The sequence below is a fragment of the Rhopalosiphum padi genome, chromosome 3, assembly GCF_020882245.1.
Source record: "Rhopalosiphum padi isolate XX-2018 chromosome 3, ASM2088224v1, whole genome shotgun sequence".
Lineage (NCBI taxonomy): Eukaryota > Metazoa > Arthropoda > Insecta > Hemiptera > Aphididae > Rhopalosiphum > Rhopalosiphum padi.
In genome coordinates this window covers 34984497-35003901 of record NC_083599.1, presented here as the reverse complement: position 1 = coordinate 35003901, position 19405 = coordinate 34984497, and the positions used below count along the sequence as shown (strand labels likewise).

Here is a 19405-nt window from a genome sequence, read left to right as displayed (position 1 = left end):
AATTAAAACTCCTTACTCAATATTATTGCTGATTAAAATTGTCACTAGATACCTAGTATGTAATAATATAATATTTCGCAATAGATCTTTAAAGGCTATGCATTTCGTACAATAAAAAGACATTGAATAGATAGACTACAATAACTATAATTTACGGATCCACAAACCACTCCTGCGGGACATTAATGATAATAATACTATTTTGAACGATCTTCTTAGTCGTATTTTTAGACGGCTCGTGTGTTTCGTTTTGTAAACGCACGTGACCGCATATTTGGTAGTACAATATATATATATGGTACAATATTATTACAAACGTCGTTCCTGCCGGCCGGAACCGCACGTCACGGCACCGCAGTTGTCGGAAATTTGCAAACCGGAAACCGAATTATTGTTCTATATTATAAACGATCATAATAATAATTATTATTATTTGTGTGCACTATAAACGCTTTCCGTTGCCGATTTATAATGTAAACGTATTAATGACACGTGGTGTATGCCATATGTGTATATAGCGCCACCATAAGGGTAGTATATGTTATTGTAGCAGTAGGAAGTATATTTGTATGTCAAGCGATAGTGGTTGTGCTAATAATACAATTCACCGACTGCATTATTATCCTGCGTGTTATATAGTTAGTATACGTATCGTCGGTTACCACCAAGGGTCGACCGCGTACGGTGCCGGCTTAAGGTCGGAGTTGTGAGGGGGAACGAAATAATAATAAAAATAGTATCCTTATACCCACGTCGCATACGCAACCCTTTGGCCTCGTCTTGGTTGTACCGGAAGCCGAACAATACGAAACGCGTTATAATATTTTGTACAGTAAATGCCCCCGAATTACGTTTAATATATTACATAATACATTTATTTATATATACAATGTATATTATAAGTATGTACACCATACTGGCGCACATTAAATTTAAGGAAATGGAACGTATATCAAACGAACCGATTTATTCGTACATAATATATATAATACATATATATATATATATACCTAACCTAACCAGTAACCGTAAGCCAGTAACCAGTAGCCTTCGGATTTATTCACTAGGCATAGCCGTGCACGGGATTTGTCCACGGGTAGCGATATGAAATTCACGTCACAAAAGGAGTGAAATAAATAAACGACATATTATATTCGTGCCGTAAAAATATAAATAAAATAATATACATCTTTAAAATGTGTTTAATAATACTATATATGAATCGCTTGCACATTTCTCGTCACTTAACGTGTGGAGTTTTGTTCTGTATTAAAAACACCATTATTATTATTTTTCTCAATAAAATATTTCTATACTCACTAGCTCGTGAGAGATCGTCATCGTTTTATTGTAAAAATCAGTTGCCATAGAATGCACAGACGGAATGCAACTCTCCGAACGGACCGATTATCGTGATAACAATATAGAATATACGCAATGGTAATACACGCTGTGGTGTTATATTAAAAATGTTTTACCGTCGAATAAATAAATACAAATAAATAAATATCGTTACTAAAATCTTAACAATACATAAATAAAACTATACGTGCCATTTATGTCTATGTAGAAATTGATTTCAAACATTTCTTACCAATAAATTTAAGTAAAATAAAGATCCAATTATATTGATTACATTATAAAACGTATTTTGTACTTCTACGAGAGTAACTACGAGATCGACCAAAAAAAAAAAAAAAAATGTGAGAACTAAAATTGATGTTCTGTTATCTAACATCTTAACCATTAAAATTGTTATATATTAAATTATGTGAAAGCCATTGTTGGAACTTTTTCCAGATCGATCTTAGGTCTATAAAAAAAAATAGATTATTTGAGTTATGTTATTGCAGTTATATAAACATTATAAACATACATAATATCTTGGATTTATCGACAGAGGTATCCCGTGACGTCTATAATAGATGAGCAAGGTGGGATAGCTCCATATACTCGTTGTAGTATACAAAAGCGAATTAACCTATTGTTAATTTTCATACTTTAACGATCGTTTTAAGCTTAATCTTATTTCACAAGTCCACGTCCCGATCTCCCTATCCATATTATACGTCTGAAATCATAAAACATTGTATGGTTATAATAATAATATTTTATACATAATAATCAGTAAAACCCCTCTCGTTCCATAATATGCTATTACAAGTCATGCTTATCAAAAATTCAATACTGAAACGAAGAATCTGATTTCCTTCCATACGTCCTATTATACTGCACATCTCTGAAGAACAATAATTATAATCTATGGAACGCCTTATATATTTAAATTCTTAAGCACTAAATTGTTATGCATAACATATAGGACCTATATTATAGTTAATGTTATAAATCTTCGTATATATTGGGTAAAGTTAATGGTGGATTATTTAAGACCATAAAACTCGGTGTGGTTCCTTTCTACTTAAGCTTTAAGAACTTACGAATAAAATACAATTATCTATCAATATTAGATTATTAAATTAAAATTTGAAAATAATTAATAATCATTAGGTATTTGAAAGAACGTTATTTCCTCGCACTTAAGTTTAAAAACACTCCTACATAGTATAGAATAAATTGATAACACGGATTATATAACTCAAAAGTTTCATGATTTAAAGTATAGAAGAATATTGTGGATATAACAGCACAATATTGTTTTTTTCTTTTGTAAAAAAAAATATATATATTTTATTAATTGTTTTTATTTTAATTATTGAATAAATACTAATATACTTAGAATGGATATTTTATTTTATCAAAAATACAATCTTCTTTCAATTTTATGATTTATGTAATTTGTTTTCGTTCAAAAATCATACATAAAATAATTCATTTTGATATGCTTTTATTTACTTGTTTGTTCATTTTCTATACAGAAAGGAAGAACAAAAAAGGTCATTGATGATTGGATTTCATAATAATTATTATATAACCGACCTATCTTAGATTCTTCAAAGTATTTACTTTCAAAATGACAAACAATAGCCTTTAGTACCAAATCAATGTATTGTTTGCATATATAATGTCTCAAATATTGTGTTTACTTATCGGTTTACTAAAAAAAAAAAATCTATCAACAAAAATTGACTTCTGTTTCCGTGTTTCAGCTATGACGTGAGAACAGGCCCCGCGAAGACGGTGGCACCCAACACAAAGACACCGAACGGTCCACAGCAAAAGCCAGCCTCGGCTATGGGCCCCCATCGGTCCGATGACAAAACGTTGGACGGTCGAGCATACTTTCGCGTCACCTCACAACCAGCCGCACTCATCGTGCAAGACATTGGTGACAAGGATGCAGCCGTGTACAAGTGTCGGGTCGATTTCAAAAAGTCACCCACCCGAAATTCCAATGTCAATTTGACTGTTATACGTGAGTAACGCTATTTTAATTATAAAACTGTGTGTAAGGGTGGTATTCAGTGATATTCAGGGACATTTTCCAATAGATATTTTTGATAAATAGTTTTGGGAAACCGTAACCATTGGCCGCATATTTAATCTTTTTTATGTAAAATAATAAGCATATGGATACAATCTATTTTAAATAATCGTTTTACTGTTTTTGTTTATTTCACCATCAATACATTATAGGTACTGTAATTCCACAGATTATATTAAACCTACGTAAATATAAAATGTATTAATAAATCTTTTGCTATAACATTATTGGACATTTTAAAAACAATTATAGTACAAACTAATGAATATTAAGAAGGTTTTTGTTTAATATTTGTTTTTTTTCTCAGATCCATGCACAGCATAATATATAAAATGGATTCATGTAAAATTGTAATTTATGATTTTGATTAATCTTAGAGTAAAATGATTATTTATAATAATTATAGATAATATATATTTACAAGGGCTTAACTTATCTGTTTTATATTATATTATAATTTTGCTTAATATTTAAATTTAAGAAAATAATAAAATAAATTTAAATGGACATTTTTTTTTTAAAATAATATTTAATAAAATCAATGTCATACACTCATAAATATTTATTTTGAATATTTTTATATTAGGTTATTTTACCTTAAATAACTCAAAAGTATAAAACAAATGATTTTGGTAAATGCATTTTATCTATGTTGCACGAAGGCTAGAAAGAAAAAAATGAACAGCACGCTAATATTGCGTTAGTAAAAATCACATCCAATAATTTTGGAAGTGAGATGCTAGGTTACCAGTTGCCAAATACACCTTTTATGGGTTTCGCATGTAAAATAATATTATTTTCCAATCATTGTACATTTATTATAATAAGTAGATGGTTATCTTTTATCATTTCAACTTTTAAATGATAATTTTCGTAAACTAATTTTTATTTATTTATTTTTCTATTATCAAAAGAGGTTAAACAAGTATACATGACATCTAAGACGACAGCATCACACAAACATTTTTATTAATTTATTCGGTGTCGCCGATGAGTAGAATTCTAATTCAACACTACCTATTTCCATAATAATGGTTTATACTGTACCTAATAATAATAAAAATATTATTATAATATTCGGTATCCGTGAAATCGCTTTTTTGGTTTGCATACATGTCAAAAACTTAAGTGGCAAAACAGTTATATATAAATTTCTCAATACTTAAGAGATAATCAAAAGTAAATAGATAGTATTAATTACTGCTGGTTTTACAGTTAGCTTATTAAAATTTATTGGGATTAAATTAAATTACAAGGTGAATCGATCAAATTTCATTTTTAAGATATGTTTTTTTTTACATTTTTAATTAATTTTCAAAAGAAGAATGAGATAATTGGTTTAGCTGGAAGAGAATGCTTGAAGGGGGCTAAACCCTCAAAATAAAAATAAATCACCTTTCAACAGTTTAATATATATATATATATATATATATATTAAAATGTCCTGAAGGTACATTTTATTCTTTTAAATTATAAATCTAATGAAAAATAGAACTAAATCTCCCTTCAAAAAAGTTTATCAAACTCTGTTTATGAACGGACTATTGAGACACTTAAATAAAATATAAAAACCATTTACTGGTTGTTGATAATATAAAATATAATATATATACAAATACAATCTACATATTGTATAAAACGTTAATATTTACGACATATAAACTTGTGAAGATACTACAATATTATTTTAATATACTAATTTTAATAGTAAATACCATTTCGTTACTGTTTTTGTAATAATAAAATAAATCCCGAAATTTACTCTGGAGTATAGTACCTATAATAAGCTATAGCTGGCTAAATTTCGTTTATCGGAGTGCAAGTTGTCATTGAGTTGTACCAGTAAATTTATGTGTTCAATTTGAATTCAATGATAAGTTTGTATTTATATATACAAAATTATTTTTTAAAAGAATCTATCAAACTATAATATATCTACGCGTAAAAAATACAACGTGAATTTTCTCTTATGGTTCCAAATTTAAACGCTCAACAAATAAAATATTATTATTATTGTATTATTTGCAATGTTTTCTAATTTCCGTAAGAAAACCTATGAGGAATCTTGAATTCAATTGGCAAGCTGTTATACACACAATCAAAAACTGTATCATTCATATTAAGTCAAATAATAACTAAAAATTCAAATTTTTAAAAATGTCAATAAATAGATTAAAAATTCAAATATATTCTTTAAACTGTATCTTATCTATAAAAAACTATTATAAATATTTGTTTAGTGTCAAATCTACGGTTATTTTCGAGATTATTCGTTTTTAAATTACTACAGAAATACAAAACGTGGTGTTTCGTAGTTCTTTAAATATTTTTTGCCGATAATTTAGAATTTTAGAATAGTACAAGGCATTTTGTTTTGCGTAAATATTCTCGGTATTTTTGTATTTTCTTTTTTTCACGTTATTTTTAAAAGTTCATTGATATTTTTTTTTTTTTTTTTGACACACCAAAGTAGAAACTAGATCTAATTTACTACCTAAAACCTCTTACAATATAGAAGAGAAGGAACATTGTTTCGAAAACGTGTCTCTCGACACACAATTTATATTATATACTTATAATAAAAGTACATAGATTATTAATATATTCATCGCAAAATTTAAAATAAGGAACTAATTATCACTGTCGACTTATTCTTAATTTTATTCTTGACAAAAATTAATTATTGGAAAATTTGGTATTGATTTATTCTTTCTTTCAATCGAGTTCATACAATTCTAGGACTGGTTAAGTAAGATTTGCATTGTTTCTATGACGATTTTAAATATTAAAAAACTGTCAAATATGTTTAAATCTGGTTGCGAGGATGTCCTGACAGACGTCCGCTGATAGTTTATTTTTTATTATTCGGTTTGCATTGATTTCAGTGGTGCTGACGTATGGTATACGATAATAAAATGTATTATCTTATATTAGATACTAGTTATACTACGCACCACTGCTGTGACTAAATATTCTACACCATTAAAGTTTGTTGATTTTCATATAGTTTGATTTGACGATCATTTCATTGTTTGTCCCGCAGTTTGGGCTATATTTGTCTGTGCAATGGAACTTTTTTTCACCCTATCTCGGAATAATTACCGAATTATTTGGATGTAATCGACGGTTTTTATTTCAAAATATTTTCTCAGCATATTGCACGGTCGCACGTCACGCATCACCCCACTGTTGATCTGTGGATCTGTCTACAGTAACACAATTCAAGACGACGGTGACTATTTCGTCAATCTGCAGTTTTGCGTTTAATTTATTTGTATGCGGAAAAGCAAAAATACGAATTTGAAATCGTCGCGATAGGCGCAGGATAAATATTTTAATGTCGAATAACTTTGTCATTCAAACTTTCGTTTAACATTAAAATGTGTATGATTTCTTTCATTGTAAATTTATGCTCGCTTTACGTTTTGAATGAGACAACGATTAAATGTTTCAAAATCTCATCATTGAATTTGTTTCGTTAATAATGTGACAATAACAATCATAAATTATCAAACTTTTTCTTCGTTAAAAATATCTTTCAAACTGAAATTCGACAGAGGTATCATGCATTTTAAAGCTTAAATTAAAAATGTCTGTATATCTACTATTCTAAAACTGAATGTTTCATAATCAGTTTTATCTTATAAAACATAACGTGTAGACCAAATGCTCCGGGTTTCGAAATATCATGCCGAATTGTATTTTACTACAAAACACAGCGTAATGTATTTGAATAAAATTAATAATTGCAAAAGAAAAAAATAATAACAATAATCATAATAACACCGTTCGTAATGTTCGTATTATACTGTTCATTATAAACTATTTAGTAACTATAGAACAATGTTTTACAAAGAAATATAATATTTTATACTATGTTCTAAGCTTTTTACAGTTTTAATGACAACACATACTTTTTAATTCTATATTCTGGAGCAAAAAAAAAAAAATCATGCAAGTATTAATTAGCTATTACCTACTCATTCAAAATTCGGTTTTTTTTTTTTTTTAATTAAAAAGATAAGATAATGTTTAATTTATAATTGTTTTTGTACAAATTTGATGACATACATAATGACGTGATAAAATATTCACAATTAATTAAATTAATACTTGACAACAAAATAAGTGTTTGCCTATACAAAAAAGCCTTTATGACAATAACTATAATTATATTATAATAATTGAAATGATGCTTTCTCAATACACCGACTTGTAAGTCTTATTAGCAATATAATATAAAAGCTCCGCATTGAACTATGTACATATAAACATTACATTTACTATAAACAATGTATCGTTTTTAACAATATTTTGTTGTCACCTACATAGATAGTCATCGACGTTTCTAATTATTATTATTCCTTAATAATATTATTACTCGTTGAAATGGTCTGATGTTTTATTATACTACGCTACTGCGTTGAACTCCGTCGAACTTTTAAATAAATAAACCGTATCGACTCACTCATTATCGGAATAAATATTATTAGGTATCCGTATAATAATATGTTTCAAGACGCTGACGTCGGCGTGTCGCTGCAACGTTATTTAATGCAAATTTTCACCGGAACTATAACAACACACACTCACACACACACACACACACACATATATATATATATGTATATTATACATGTACACGAGTACATACTATTTAATTCTCGAGCGAAATGCGATTACATCGCCGGGCTTGCGCGATTATGCAGCGCGTCTACGAGTAAATATTGGTCGCACGATGTGGGCGCAGAGCAGCCGGGCCGGGGTGCGAGACGCGTCTAAAATATGCAAAGATACTCGGCCGAGATTCGCGGGGCGGAGGACGACGGAAACGCAAACGTCCGCAAACAATCCGAACACGGAGACCCGCGTAGTCAGCGACGCTCCGGCATGCGTCACGAGTGCGGCGTGTCTGTTGGCGTATAATATTATAAATTATTATTGTAGTTGGCTGATAATAATTTATACAGCCGGCCGCCGCCGTATTCGATACGATACTATACGTGTTATTGCTGCGTATAATAATATTGTCCGTACACAATTCCAGATAACATAATCCTATGGGTTATTATGTACATTATTACGATATTAATATACTACTTTCGTCGTAGTCCAACCCCCCCCCCCCCTCTGACTAAGATGGTGGAGATGGCGGAAGGTATGCGTGTAGCAGGGTAGGGGTAGAGTACGGTTACTCGCGAACTGCCACTAAACATTTTCACCTAACCACGTCGGTTATTTAGAAAACCTAAAATCCTTATATTATGATACTGCGGACTGGCACCCGTTGACTGGAACGTCGTTACTGCAGTTTTCGAATAAAAACAAGTTCAGTTCCAATTTGATTTAAATTATTTAATTTCAATGTATTTCTTTAGGTATGAAATATTATAACTACACATTACTGGGCCACTGTGTTTCAATAAAATTAAATTGTATAAAAATAAATATACAGTGGACAATTCTGAATAATAATATTAAAAAAAAAAAATTACCATACTACGTTTTCTTTTGGCAAAAAATAAACTATTTTTAGGAAAATCAATTGTTTAAATTAGATGTATTTGTTTGGAAAATAAATTGGTTTTGGCACCTCGTGATAGTCCATTGTTTTGGTTTCAGAATTCAATTATTATTTCGGTTTTATTATTAAAATATTTTTAGTAGAGTTAATTTCTATTTAAACTAAATATTTTCGAAGTACTAAGCAAACTAACGTTCAACTACTATTTGAATTTACCACTGATTATGAATTTTGTATTATATAATTGTATTATATACTTTGTATATATTATATGGAAATATTTTTACGTTATTATATTAAGTAACATTATAATAATTGTGCAAATGATTTTTGAAAACTTACAAAATGATTCTCGAGAAACTATATTCCATGTAATATATTATTTAAAACATTTAGCTCTGTATTATTTTTAAGTTAAATTATTATTATTAAATTCGTTCACTATAAGAAACTTCTATGTAGGAGGTTTAAACACATTGATAGAATTATATTGTTTTTTAATGTAATCAAAAATATAATAATACAATCTAAAATCATTTTGTTCAGTTTTCTAGACATGAACTACTTTTGGTCCTAAAAATACACGTTTCGTAGTAAAATATTTTCCAAGTATAAAGCCAGCGGTGGCATCATTGTCTTTCTCGTTGGCGCCTACTGTGACCACACATTGACACGCACAAAACAATTTAGAAAATACAACAAAAGTAAACGAATAATAGAAAATATTATTATTTTTCTTAATTTCTACCGCCTTATTTGCTTCGTATAATCGAGTAAAATAATGCGTTTACTATCTTATCCAGTAACCCGTATAAAATTCCAAGCATTGGCGAGTTAAAAAGTTATTTTATTTTCATACATTGTTACTAAATATATATATATATATGTAAAAGTTTTCTACATTAAAATATGCAGACTACAGATTTATATGGAAAAAACGAGTTATTTTTCAGTATGGCTGAGCTATGTACTTGAAAATTTAATATTTTCTGGGAGTTTCAAAATATAATAATCGAATTTCAAACTAGTATTCAATAAATTAAAATTAAAATTAATTATAATTGTTTTAAAGTTTTGATTGGTGTAGCAGAATTCAAAATGTTGGTCCACTACTTCACTTAAATAAACATCAAACACTTATAATTAATTAATTATTGATTTAAATTAGATTTGTATGAATCAGAATACTTTGGAAAATATTTTGCTTTGGGATATGAAATTAAAAATGTCATTCAAATAGTCAAACATTTAAACAAAATAGTGAGTTCTTTAATTTAATTTAATTTTTGTATTGTTGGGTAAGTATAAATCGCTTAAAACAAACGTTTGTAGATTTGAGTATTTTTTAGAAGCGATAATAACCGAACTAAATCTTCGAACGGCGAAATCGGTGCTGCGCGACGCGCTTGGAGTGGTGGGTATGTACTATTATGACTCACATGCTGATGAAATTATAAACATATAATCTATACGATTTATTGATTACATATGGATGACCTTTAATCCTGTCGAAGGAATTTCGAAGAAACCGTCACAGTGCGAATCTGACGGACTTAAAGGAAGGACGTTATGTACGGTGCTCATTTTTCTTGACTAGTTGGATTGAACATCTCGGGTGCGAGGGTGGTCTAAGCCTCTGGCTGGTCGTGTTTCCTGTCTAGTTATTATTATACTACACCCGATAACAATATTGGAGTTGAACGGGATAGCGCTGCAGGCAAACGTGCGTGATATCATTCCATCGTTTTTCCATCCGGAAGTCCGAGTAAGCGTCCACAACCATTGCCTTTGTCACGAGGGTCTAGCGCCAAGACTGGTGACCAAAAACCGTTAGGCGGCATGACCGGAAGTGTACCCGTGAAGCTCTTATTCTCCGTAATTCTATGACGATGACGTCGTGTCCAGAATTTCACCATGGCTATAGCTGTTCGCAATATCCGTATATACTTGTCATAAAATATAATATAGCATTTGGTCGATAGACGCTACCTTACATACCTGAAACGGAAATTTGTTCAGGCTCCATCACTGGGGGAAGGGGCGTATAGTCCATGAAATCACAAAACTTTTAAGAATTAAATCATATCAAGTATAAAATAAATAATGTAATAATATGTTGAGCGTTCGAGTCGATCAAAGTATAATCAATAAAATAATATCCACTCAAGTAAAAACCAAAAAATATTTTCTGTGAATGGGTACTTGGGTATTTTTCATGAATTATTGAGCAGTAAATATTTACATAGTGATGTAATTACGTTAATTATTATTGCACTTTGGTTTCTGATATTCTTTAATAATAATTTTAAATTTAGTTTGAAAAAAAAAGTACCTTTACTATATTATAAAGAATATATTATAAATTATTTTCAGTTTATCATACTTTATAGGGCCCGGAATTTGATGACCTAAAAAATCTTTAAAAATGCACAAAAAAAAAATGGTAAAATGATTAAAAAATGACCACAAAAATATTAAAAATGACTTTATAATGACTTAAAGTTTACGTTTTATATAATTAATTTATCATAAATCGTAATAATTATTATTAATTACATTTTAACACACGTGTGTACCGGGATTAAAATAGTATCTACTTAAATAAGCTGTAGGTTTATTAAATAATCTTAGATCGCGACAAAAAACGATAAAAATAATGAAGTCGATAATTGACAAGCATAGACAAATTTAACTTTCAACAAAAAAAATGCAAATATATATAAACAAATTACAAAAATGAATAAAATGCACCTAAAATACTAAAAAATGTTTTAAAGCATAAAATTCCCTAAAAATGCAAAATGTAAAATAAAAATTGTACTGTTAAATTCTATATTTCACGAATCAAATTTTTGTAAAGTTAAACCTCGAATTTGAGCATTACAAAAATAAATGCAAATGCATCAAGTTCTGGGCCCTAATCGTAAACAATTATATCAGATATACTTAAAATAACTAATTCTATGGCTATTAACAAAAATAACAATTCTAAATTTACATTTTAATTTAAATGCAATAGATTTTTTTTTTGTTATTATTATTTTTATTATAAAATAATAATAAACTTATCATATTTTGATCAAATGAGAATATACTCCACAGTAAAATTGTATTTTTAAATTAGTTTTTTACATTATATATTTATTAACAATGATTAATATTTTTGTTAAAGTTTATAAAAATCTACTTAGGTACCTATTTCATTAAAAGTATAATTAATTCAAGTTTTTAATTTATTCTGTAATATTATGATAATGAAGTAATAATTACAATTTTTGACATGTATCTTATGATCTTAAAAATATAATTATATTCATAATTTACATATAATTTAATATTTTATTAATAATTATTATTTTAAGGTATTTCTATTTTCTGTTCTTAATATTTGTTTAAGTTTTGTTTACGTTACGAAGATAATAACTTAAAGTATATTAAATTATTAGAGATCAGTAAATATATTTGATTTCGCTGATCATAATAATGTAATAAATAATTTTAATATATTACAAGTAATAAAGATTGGAGATATCCAATCAAAAAATTATTTTGAGAATCGAAAGTGTTTAATATAAATTATTTATGAATAAAAATCCGCTCTTTATACCTAAAAATATATAATATAATATCCTCTATAAATCACTAAGTCAAGACTAAGATATGCAACTAACAATTTATCCTTAAAATGGCATAAAACCACATTCAGGATGTTGTAAGTTGTTGGATTTCGTAGAGACTGCGATATATAATTGAATGCCCTATGATACGGCTAATATGTCCTTACCGATATTCAAGAAATACGTTGCCCAGTGGCTTCTTTTTGAATAAAAAAACCATATATATATATTATATATCTCATGCTTTAGTAGGTACCTACATTGTAATTTATCTTTCTAATTAAATTGTATTTTTACTGTATTAATTAAAAATATGTTGTAAATACGATAACTCCTGGGCCTTTACACGAGTGTTAACCTCACTGATATCCAGTTATCTTCTCTGATATTAAAATAAATAAAAAAAATATGGATTTAATAAATTCGTGAATTGTGAGCTCGGTCAACGCCCACTCCAGTAATTATGTAACTAAATCACCTACACATTACGCTGTCTTGTTCAACCATGTTCAAGTCGAATAATAATATTATAATTTGTTTAAACAGCTATAATAATTGTCTGCAATACTATTTGAACAATAATAATAATAATATAATAATAATATATTCCTTGCAGAGTTAAGTAAAAAACGATAACGCGCGCTAATTTTGGCGCATACGATTATTTCTCTCTTAAATATAAATTTTAATTGACCATTAGCGAGGTCCAAAGCACATCGTTAAGTCACCGCAAACATTACAGTCGATCCTATACTGCTGCAATGATATTATTACTATTATCAGCAGTATTATAGCCACTCTATAAAAGCATTGGATATGATAATACTATTATAATAATATAACATGTATGCTTTAGCGTTTATATGCGCATACATTAAATCCAATAAATACGTGTTGACGGCGGCCGTTTCTCTGAGGATAAAATATAAAAATAATAAAAACCCGACGTTACCATAATAATATTGTTTCCAATGTATGTTACGAACGTAATTTCCGATATTGGTGCAGACACTCGACGCTGCGCCCACCCAAATAACAATTATTGTAATTCACCGAGAGCCGGGGACGCGTTAAAATATTTCAACCGAACATTTCGCTAAAACCCTGTTAACGTTGTAAAGCGATTTACGTCAGACCCACGGTTTTGCAGAAATTTTAACATTCTGATTAAACGTTATGAAACCGATCCTGGCGGATTCGTATTTACGACATAACCTTAGCATATTATTATGACCATTAGCATTATTATCATCGCATTTGTTTAATAATATTTGTATATTGTTTCAAACAGATAATATTTTACCGTCATCAAATCCGTCGTGTAAATATCGCACGGTAACTTTTAAATCATTTAAAACTAATAATATACATATTATGGTTATACTTTATAGGAGTGGTATGAAATGTGTTTAAATATATATATATATATATTAAAAGAAGTTTTTTTTTGATATATTATATAATACACGTACTACACAGCAGTGCATTTTTATATTACACGCGTACTCTAATTTAAAGTTCATGAAAATAATAAATTTTGAAAAATTAACGATAAATCTAAAGACATAAAATGTATATGATATGTAATGGTTCGGTATCTGTTTCGTTCTTATATGTATTTACTATATTTTATGAGTACATTTTATCATATTTCAGAAAATAGAAATAAAAGTTTTCATATAACTTAGATCTTTATCTACTCTTATGCAAATATTTGTAGTATACATGCAAAATTATAATGTTATTTACTTTGATAACAATTTTAGATATAAGTTTGTTTGGTTTTTAGTATATTATATTTAAATAAAATTCAACTGTCCAAAATGTTATAAAGTAGTTACGTGAAAAATAAATTCATTGCTTGATATTCTGAACCATGTAGTATTGCACACAATAATAATTGTAGTAATTGCACTTACACAATTTATAAAATACTTGATTTATAACTAAAGATACCCTTAAATAATATATTGTGCTATATAATAGTAACAATATGTATTAATAATATACATAATCATATGAATAAGACTCAGTCTTTAGAGCATTATTCACGCTCTGTGTGATTATATATTTATATGTATATAACAATATTACAAACACCATTATCATCTGCTGCATAGAAACAAAGTGATGTTAGTTTTTCTCGACTTATGATCAAAGCATTGAATTTTTTAGATTCTGAATGGAGCTACGATGAATACATTCGTTATACAGTGATGATAAGTGTTTTTTTTCATCATTTGTATTTTTCCTTGCTTTTACCATTAAGATCAGTAAAAATGCTTCAATCTTCAACTATGAGGTTGGTTTGTGGTAGAAAATTAATTGAAATAGTTAGAGGAAAAGTATATCGGGAAGTCAAAAGTAAACAATTTGTGAATATTTATTATTTACACAATACCATTAAATGTTAAGTAAATAAATTTTGTTATTTTGTTGTGATTCGAAAAAGTAAATAACCGATTTATTACTTAAATTTTCACCAAATATTTGCATTTTATTGACACGATATAATTTTCAAAATGTTTAAGCTTTTTAAGGTAACTATTTTTTCTATTATTTTTCTATAAATCTATATAACATTTTTTTTCTCAGTAAAAATGCTTGAAAATATTATACAAACTTCCTCATACATTTTAATAGTCATTTATAAATATAAAAAATACATATTTTTACTTTAAAAGCGTTTGAAGTTTATACTTTGAAAATTGGATATTTAAACGATAAATAACAGTTTTTTGTCCAAAGATCTTAATAGTTAGCTATTTGTACTTGAAAAAAATTTCTTAGAAACTTGAAACTATTCACCATTACATAGTATTATATTATATTATATAAATTTTGTTATGATTATAAAAATTTATTTTAATATTAGTATTAATAATTGGTGAATTAATTGTTGCAAAAAACATTACACTTATTAATACTTAATTATATATTATTTAAATGTAACAGTATGAATTATATGTATGTGAAATATGATAGATATATTTGAATATGTGTTCGTGGATATGTACATATTATAAAATGATATACAGTTAATTTAAATGTTTTGAAAATTACATATTTTAAATAAAACATAACTATATTATACGTAAACTAACGATATATATAATTTCATTGTCCTAACTCAGAAATTATTTTAAAAAAATCAATTTAAAACTTGAATTGAATTATTAAATATTTTAAGCGACTACAGCTAGACTAAAGATGTTCTGTGTAGAACTTGCTATTCCCTTACAACGCTCATATCTCTGGTCAAAATTAAAATAGTTTTTTTGATTTAAAATATAGTTATCCAACGCACACCCATGTCTATTAAATGTTGAGTTAAGGCGTGGTACATCAAATTCTTACTACAATAGCTACTCTCTCCGTTTCAATTCTTGTTTTTTTTTATATATGTAATAACTGATTGACAATTTTTCCCGTCTTGGTTTTTTTTTTTTTTTTTTGTCAACAGTCGTAGTTTTATCAATAAAAGCCGTTTAGAATAAACTCACTCAAATATTAGGTAGGTTATTTACAACAATTGTGACTTATAAATTCATATACAATAAAGGTTGTAATATTATATTATGTTTATCCGGTTTATGGTATGGTAACGGCTGCAGTTACGTTGAAATTACTTTGGGTATAGTTAACACTCTAGAAAATTCATAAAGGACTATACAACGACGTATTAAAACGTTATATTGGTAGTGTAATTTTGTTTCTAATGTTAGTATTTTTATAATTTTAAATTAAAAATTAGATTAAAAAAATGTATTTGACTATCCGTACCCAAACAAATATTAATCTGTGAATTAAGTGGTCACATAACATTATCCGTCACAACTTTGTATACTAAGATAATAAGTAAGGTATTTTTTTACAAATATTGTATTGTGTCTTTGGTTTAACGTAGTTATAATTATAATTATACGGTTTAGCTACAACGCCGTGGTTTTATGTCTTTATAACAACCCACTAAACTCTGATTCTGAGGTAGGAAAATTATAAGCATGACACGTGGATAATATATACAATTGTAAGCTATCTATTAGCATCATATTGTTCTCAAGTTCGAACCTTATATTTTATATTCATATCTAAAATCTCTATACGTGGTAAGTCGAAAATAATTATACAATGAAATTTAATAACATAACTGGGTATTTTTATTTGAGTAAGAGCTTTATAAATAGTAAAGTTTACATACAAAAATAATATTAAAATGATTAATCATTTGAATAAATGATATTTTTGTAAATTTTCTTCTTCAAAAAAAAAGTTAAGCGTATCACAAATAATTTTAACTATTTAATAAAAATGAAAATAAATATTTTAAATAATTAAATACTTACAATATTATGTGTACGTATATTTTGACATATAATTGATTAAACATTATTCAAATTTAATTAATAACTTTTTTTTTATTATAAATAATTGTACAGGTTACATTATACAAGTCTAATAAAAATGTTCACAAATGACACAAAACACACTTCATTTTCATTAAATGTTTTATTTTTATTATTCATTTTTTATAAATTATGTTTTAAACTATATAATTTATTATATTTAATAAATGTATATATTATTAAAATGAAACATGCCATTAACTAATATAGTAATTAATAAGTATGAATTGTTCATAGAAAATTGTTTTTTTTTTTTAATTACTGGCCATTCCGAGAATTTTTGTCATGTTGTTATTATAGGTATTGGAATTTACATAACCTTAACAGTGACTCACATATGTTACATACTATTATCGTTTAATATTAAATGTTGTAACTTTAGTACCTGATAATATTTATATTCTTACATAACGACATAATGTATTTTACCACAGTCAAATATTGAAATATTTTTGGTAATATTTAAAAAAAAAAACTAACTTTAATTTATCTGAGCATGATGAATGGATAAATCACTATCTAAAATAAGAAATAAGAATGGTAATAACTATACGTCTATACATGATAAAACAGAAAAGTAATTTTCTAAATGATACCAAATTAATAAAAAATAATAATAAATCTTGTTACCTATCTGGTATAAAATTATATCGGTTGACTAAATACGATAACGCGATGGATCGGCTATAAGTAAGAACCTATAAGTTAAATTCATCCGTTAGATCTTAGATGAGTACAAATTAGAAGAGTGAGTCAAATTTTTTCATGAAACGATTGTCTTGAATCTTTACTCTTTTAGATATATTATGCATTTCATATTTTTTTTAAGCAATTGACGTTAAAGTTTTGATTAAGTTGCATACTTAAACAATAAAATAATAATGTTTTTAACGATTTAAGATAATTTTTTGATTTTCAAAAGGCTGTAAAAGCATAAAACTTTTCTTCAATTAATTACCCATATCATACCTAATGTTTTTATAGTGAAATTTTCAAAAGAGTTTGACTAATGTTAAACTATTTATATTTCGGACATATTCACATTATTTTACTGTATTTTATTATTATAAGTTATCCGTGATATTTTAGACACTTAGTGTCTTAGTTCAAACTACCAAATTAAGAAAATACTAAAATTAATGTATTAAGTACAATGAAACATTAATAACCTAAGAAATTTGTACTCGTTTCCTTCGCTTGGAACCATGTTGTTAGGTTATAGCGTGTGATTTATCACATAATTTTCAGCAAACTAATCAACTATTCGATCTGACAACATACGTCCAAACCTACTATACAGTTAATATTATGATTCCTTGTTTTTTTTTTTTTTACAAACCGTTTCTTATTGAGAATTTTAGGCTGGAGCCGTTTTTGATACATTTGACCTTATGACCGGGTAAGCCACATATCCGGTCGACGCACGTTCCTCCTCCTACTCCTACGTAGCGTACACATTGTTTTTTTTTTCTTTTTTCCCTGTCTCTCTCTCTTTCTCTCCCTTACTCACCTTTCGAACCCGTGTGTGAAACCTCATCGGTATTTTACGACCCAGTGAAAAAGGTTTAAAATAAAATACCGTTACCGAGTGAAAACTCGTTTCGGGCTAAACCGTAGATTTTCCATTTACCTCTATCGGTGGAGATAATTGTTTTTCCCCTGCCCCCGATCTTTTGCGCGCGCCCGAGTCTGAAATTTATGGACTCAAAAAGTACTGCAGCAAAAACCCAACAAAAGTAGAAGAAATATATTATGTATATATCTATAAGCTCGGCTATACCAAATTTTGGCTGAACAGGTGTGATAGTGCTCGAGGTCTAAGGTGCTCAATGTAGCCGCCGATGCTTCGACAAGTTTCGCATTTATCATCGGCTAGGCGGTGTGTGTGCGTCCTAGTAGGTTTACAGGGTGCGTGTTTTTATTTCGTCTTTGCCATGTTCACATCACTCGTGTTTATGCCGTTAATCCTTATAACCCCGTACCGACAGGTATTTTATTTCAACTCTCTAAAATTCTCGAAATTGTCGACGCTATCTAACACTATCAGGCACAAATCGTACAACTACGCCAACTACGGTCAGTTAGATGCATGTCTTTCCAAACTTCTATCATAAAACGTATGATGCATTAATCTTTATACGAAGAACTTAGTGAAACTGAACAAATTTCTCTTAACGAGTAAATCAAAAGAAAAACATATTACCGCAAACATCGATTTTGATACACCAGTTGTACACGTATCGATGATATAAATAAAGCACTAGATTACGTTTTGGCCGACTCGCTTTATTTTACGCTAAAAAAATACAATTGCTGTAGAATCCCGCCGATTAAATAAACATACACGGCTTATATAAGTTATAACGCTTACAACTTATGCTGTCCAAATATTCTAAAGTGACTATTTATTTTTATT

General features: G+C 27.9%; 1 protein-coding gene across 1 annotated transcript in view; it reads left to right on the top strand.

Moving 5' to 3' along the window:
* Positions 1 to 19405, top strand: part of LOC132924052 (nephrin-like) — a 433787-nt gene that overhangs the window by 271548 nt on the left and 142834 nt on the right. The window contains exon 3 of the mRNA XM_060988125.1: positions 3108 to 3373. Within this exon, the coding sequence (XP_060844108.1) occupies positions 3108 to 3373 (266 nt within the window). The remainder of the gene's footprint in view (positions 1 to 3107; positions 3374 to 19405) is intronic.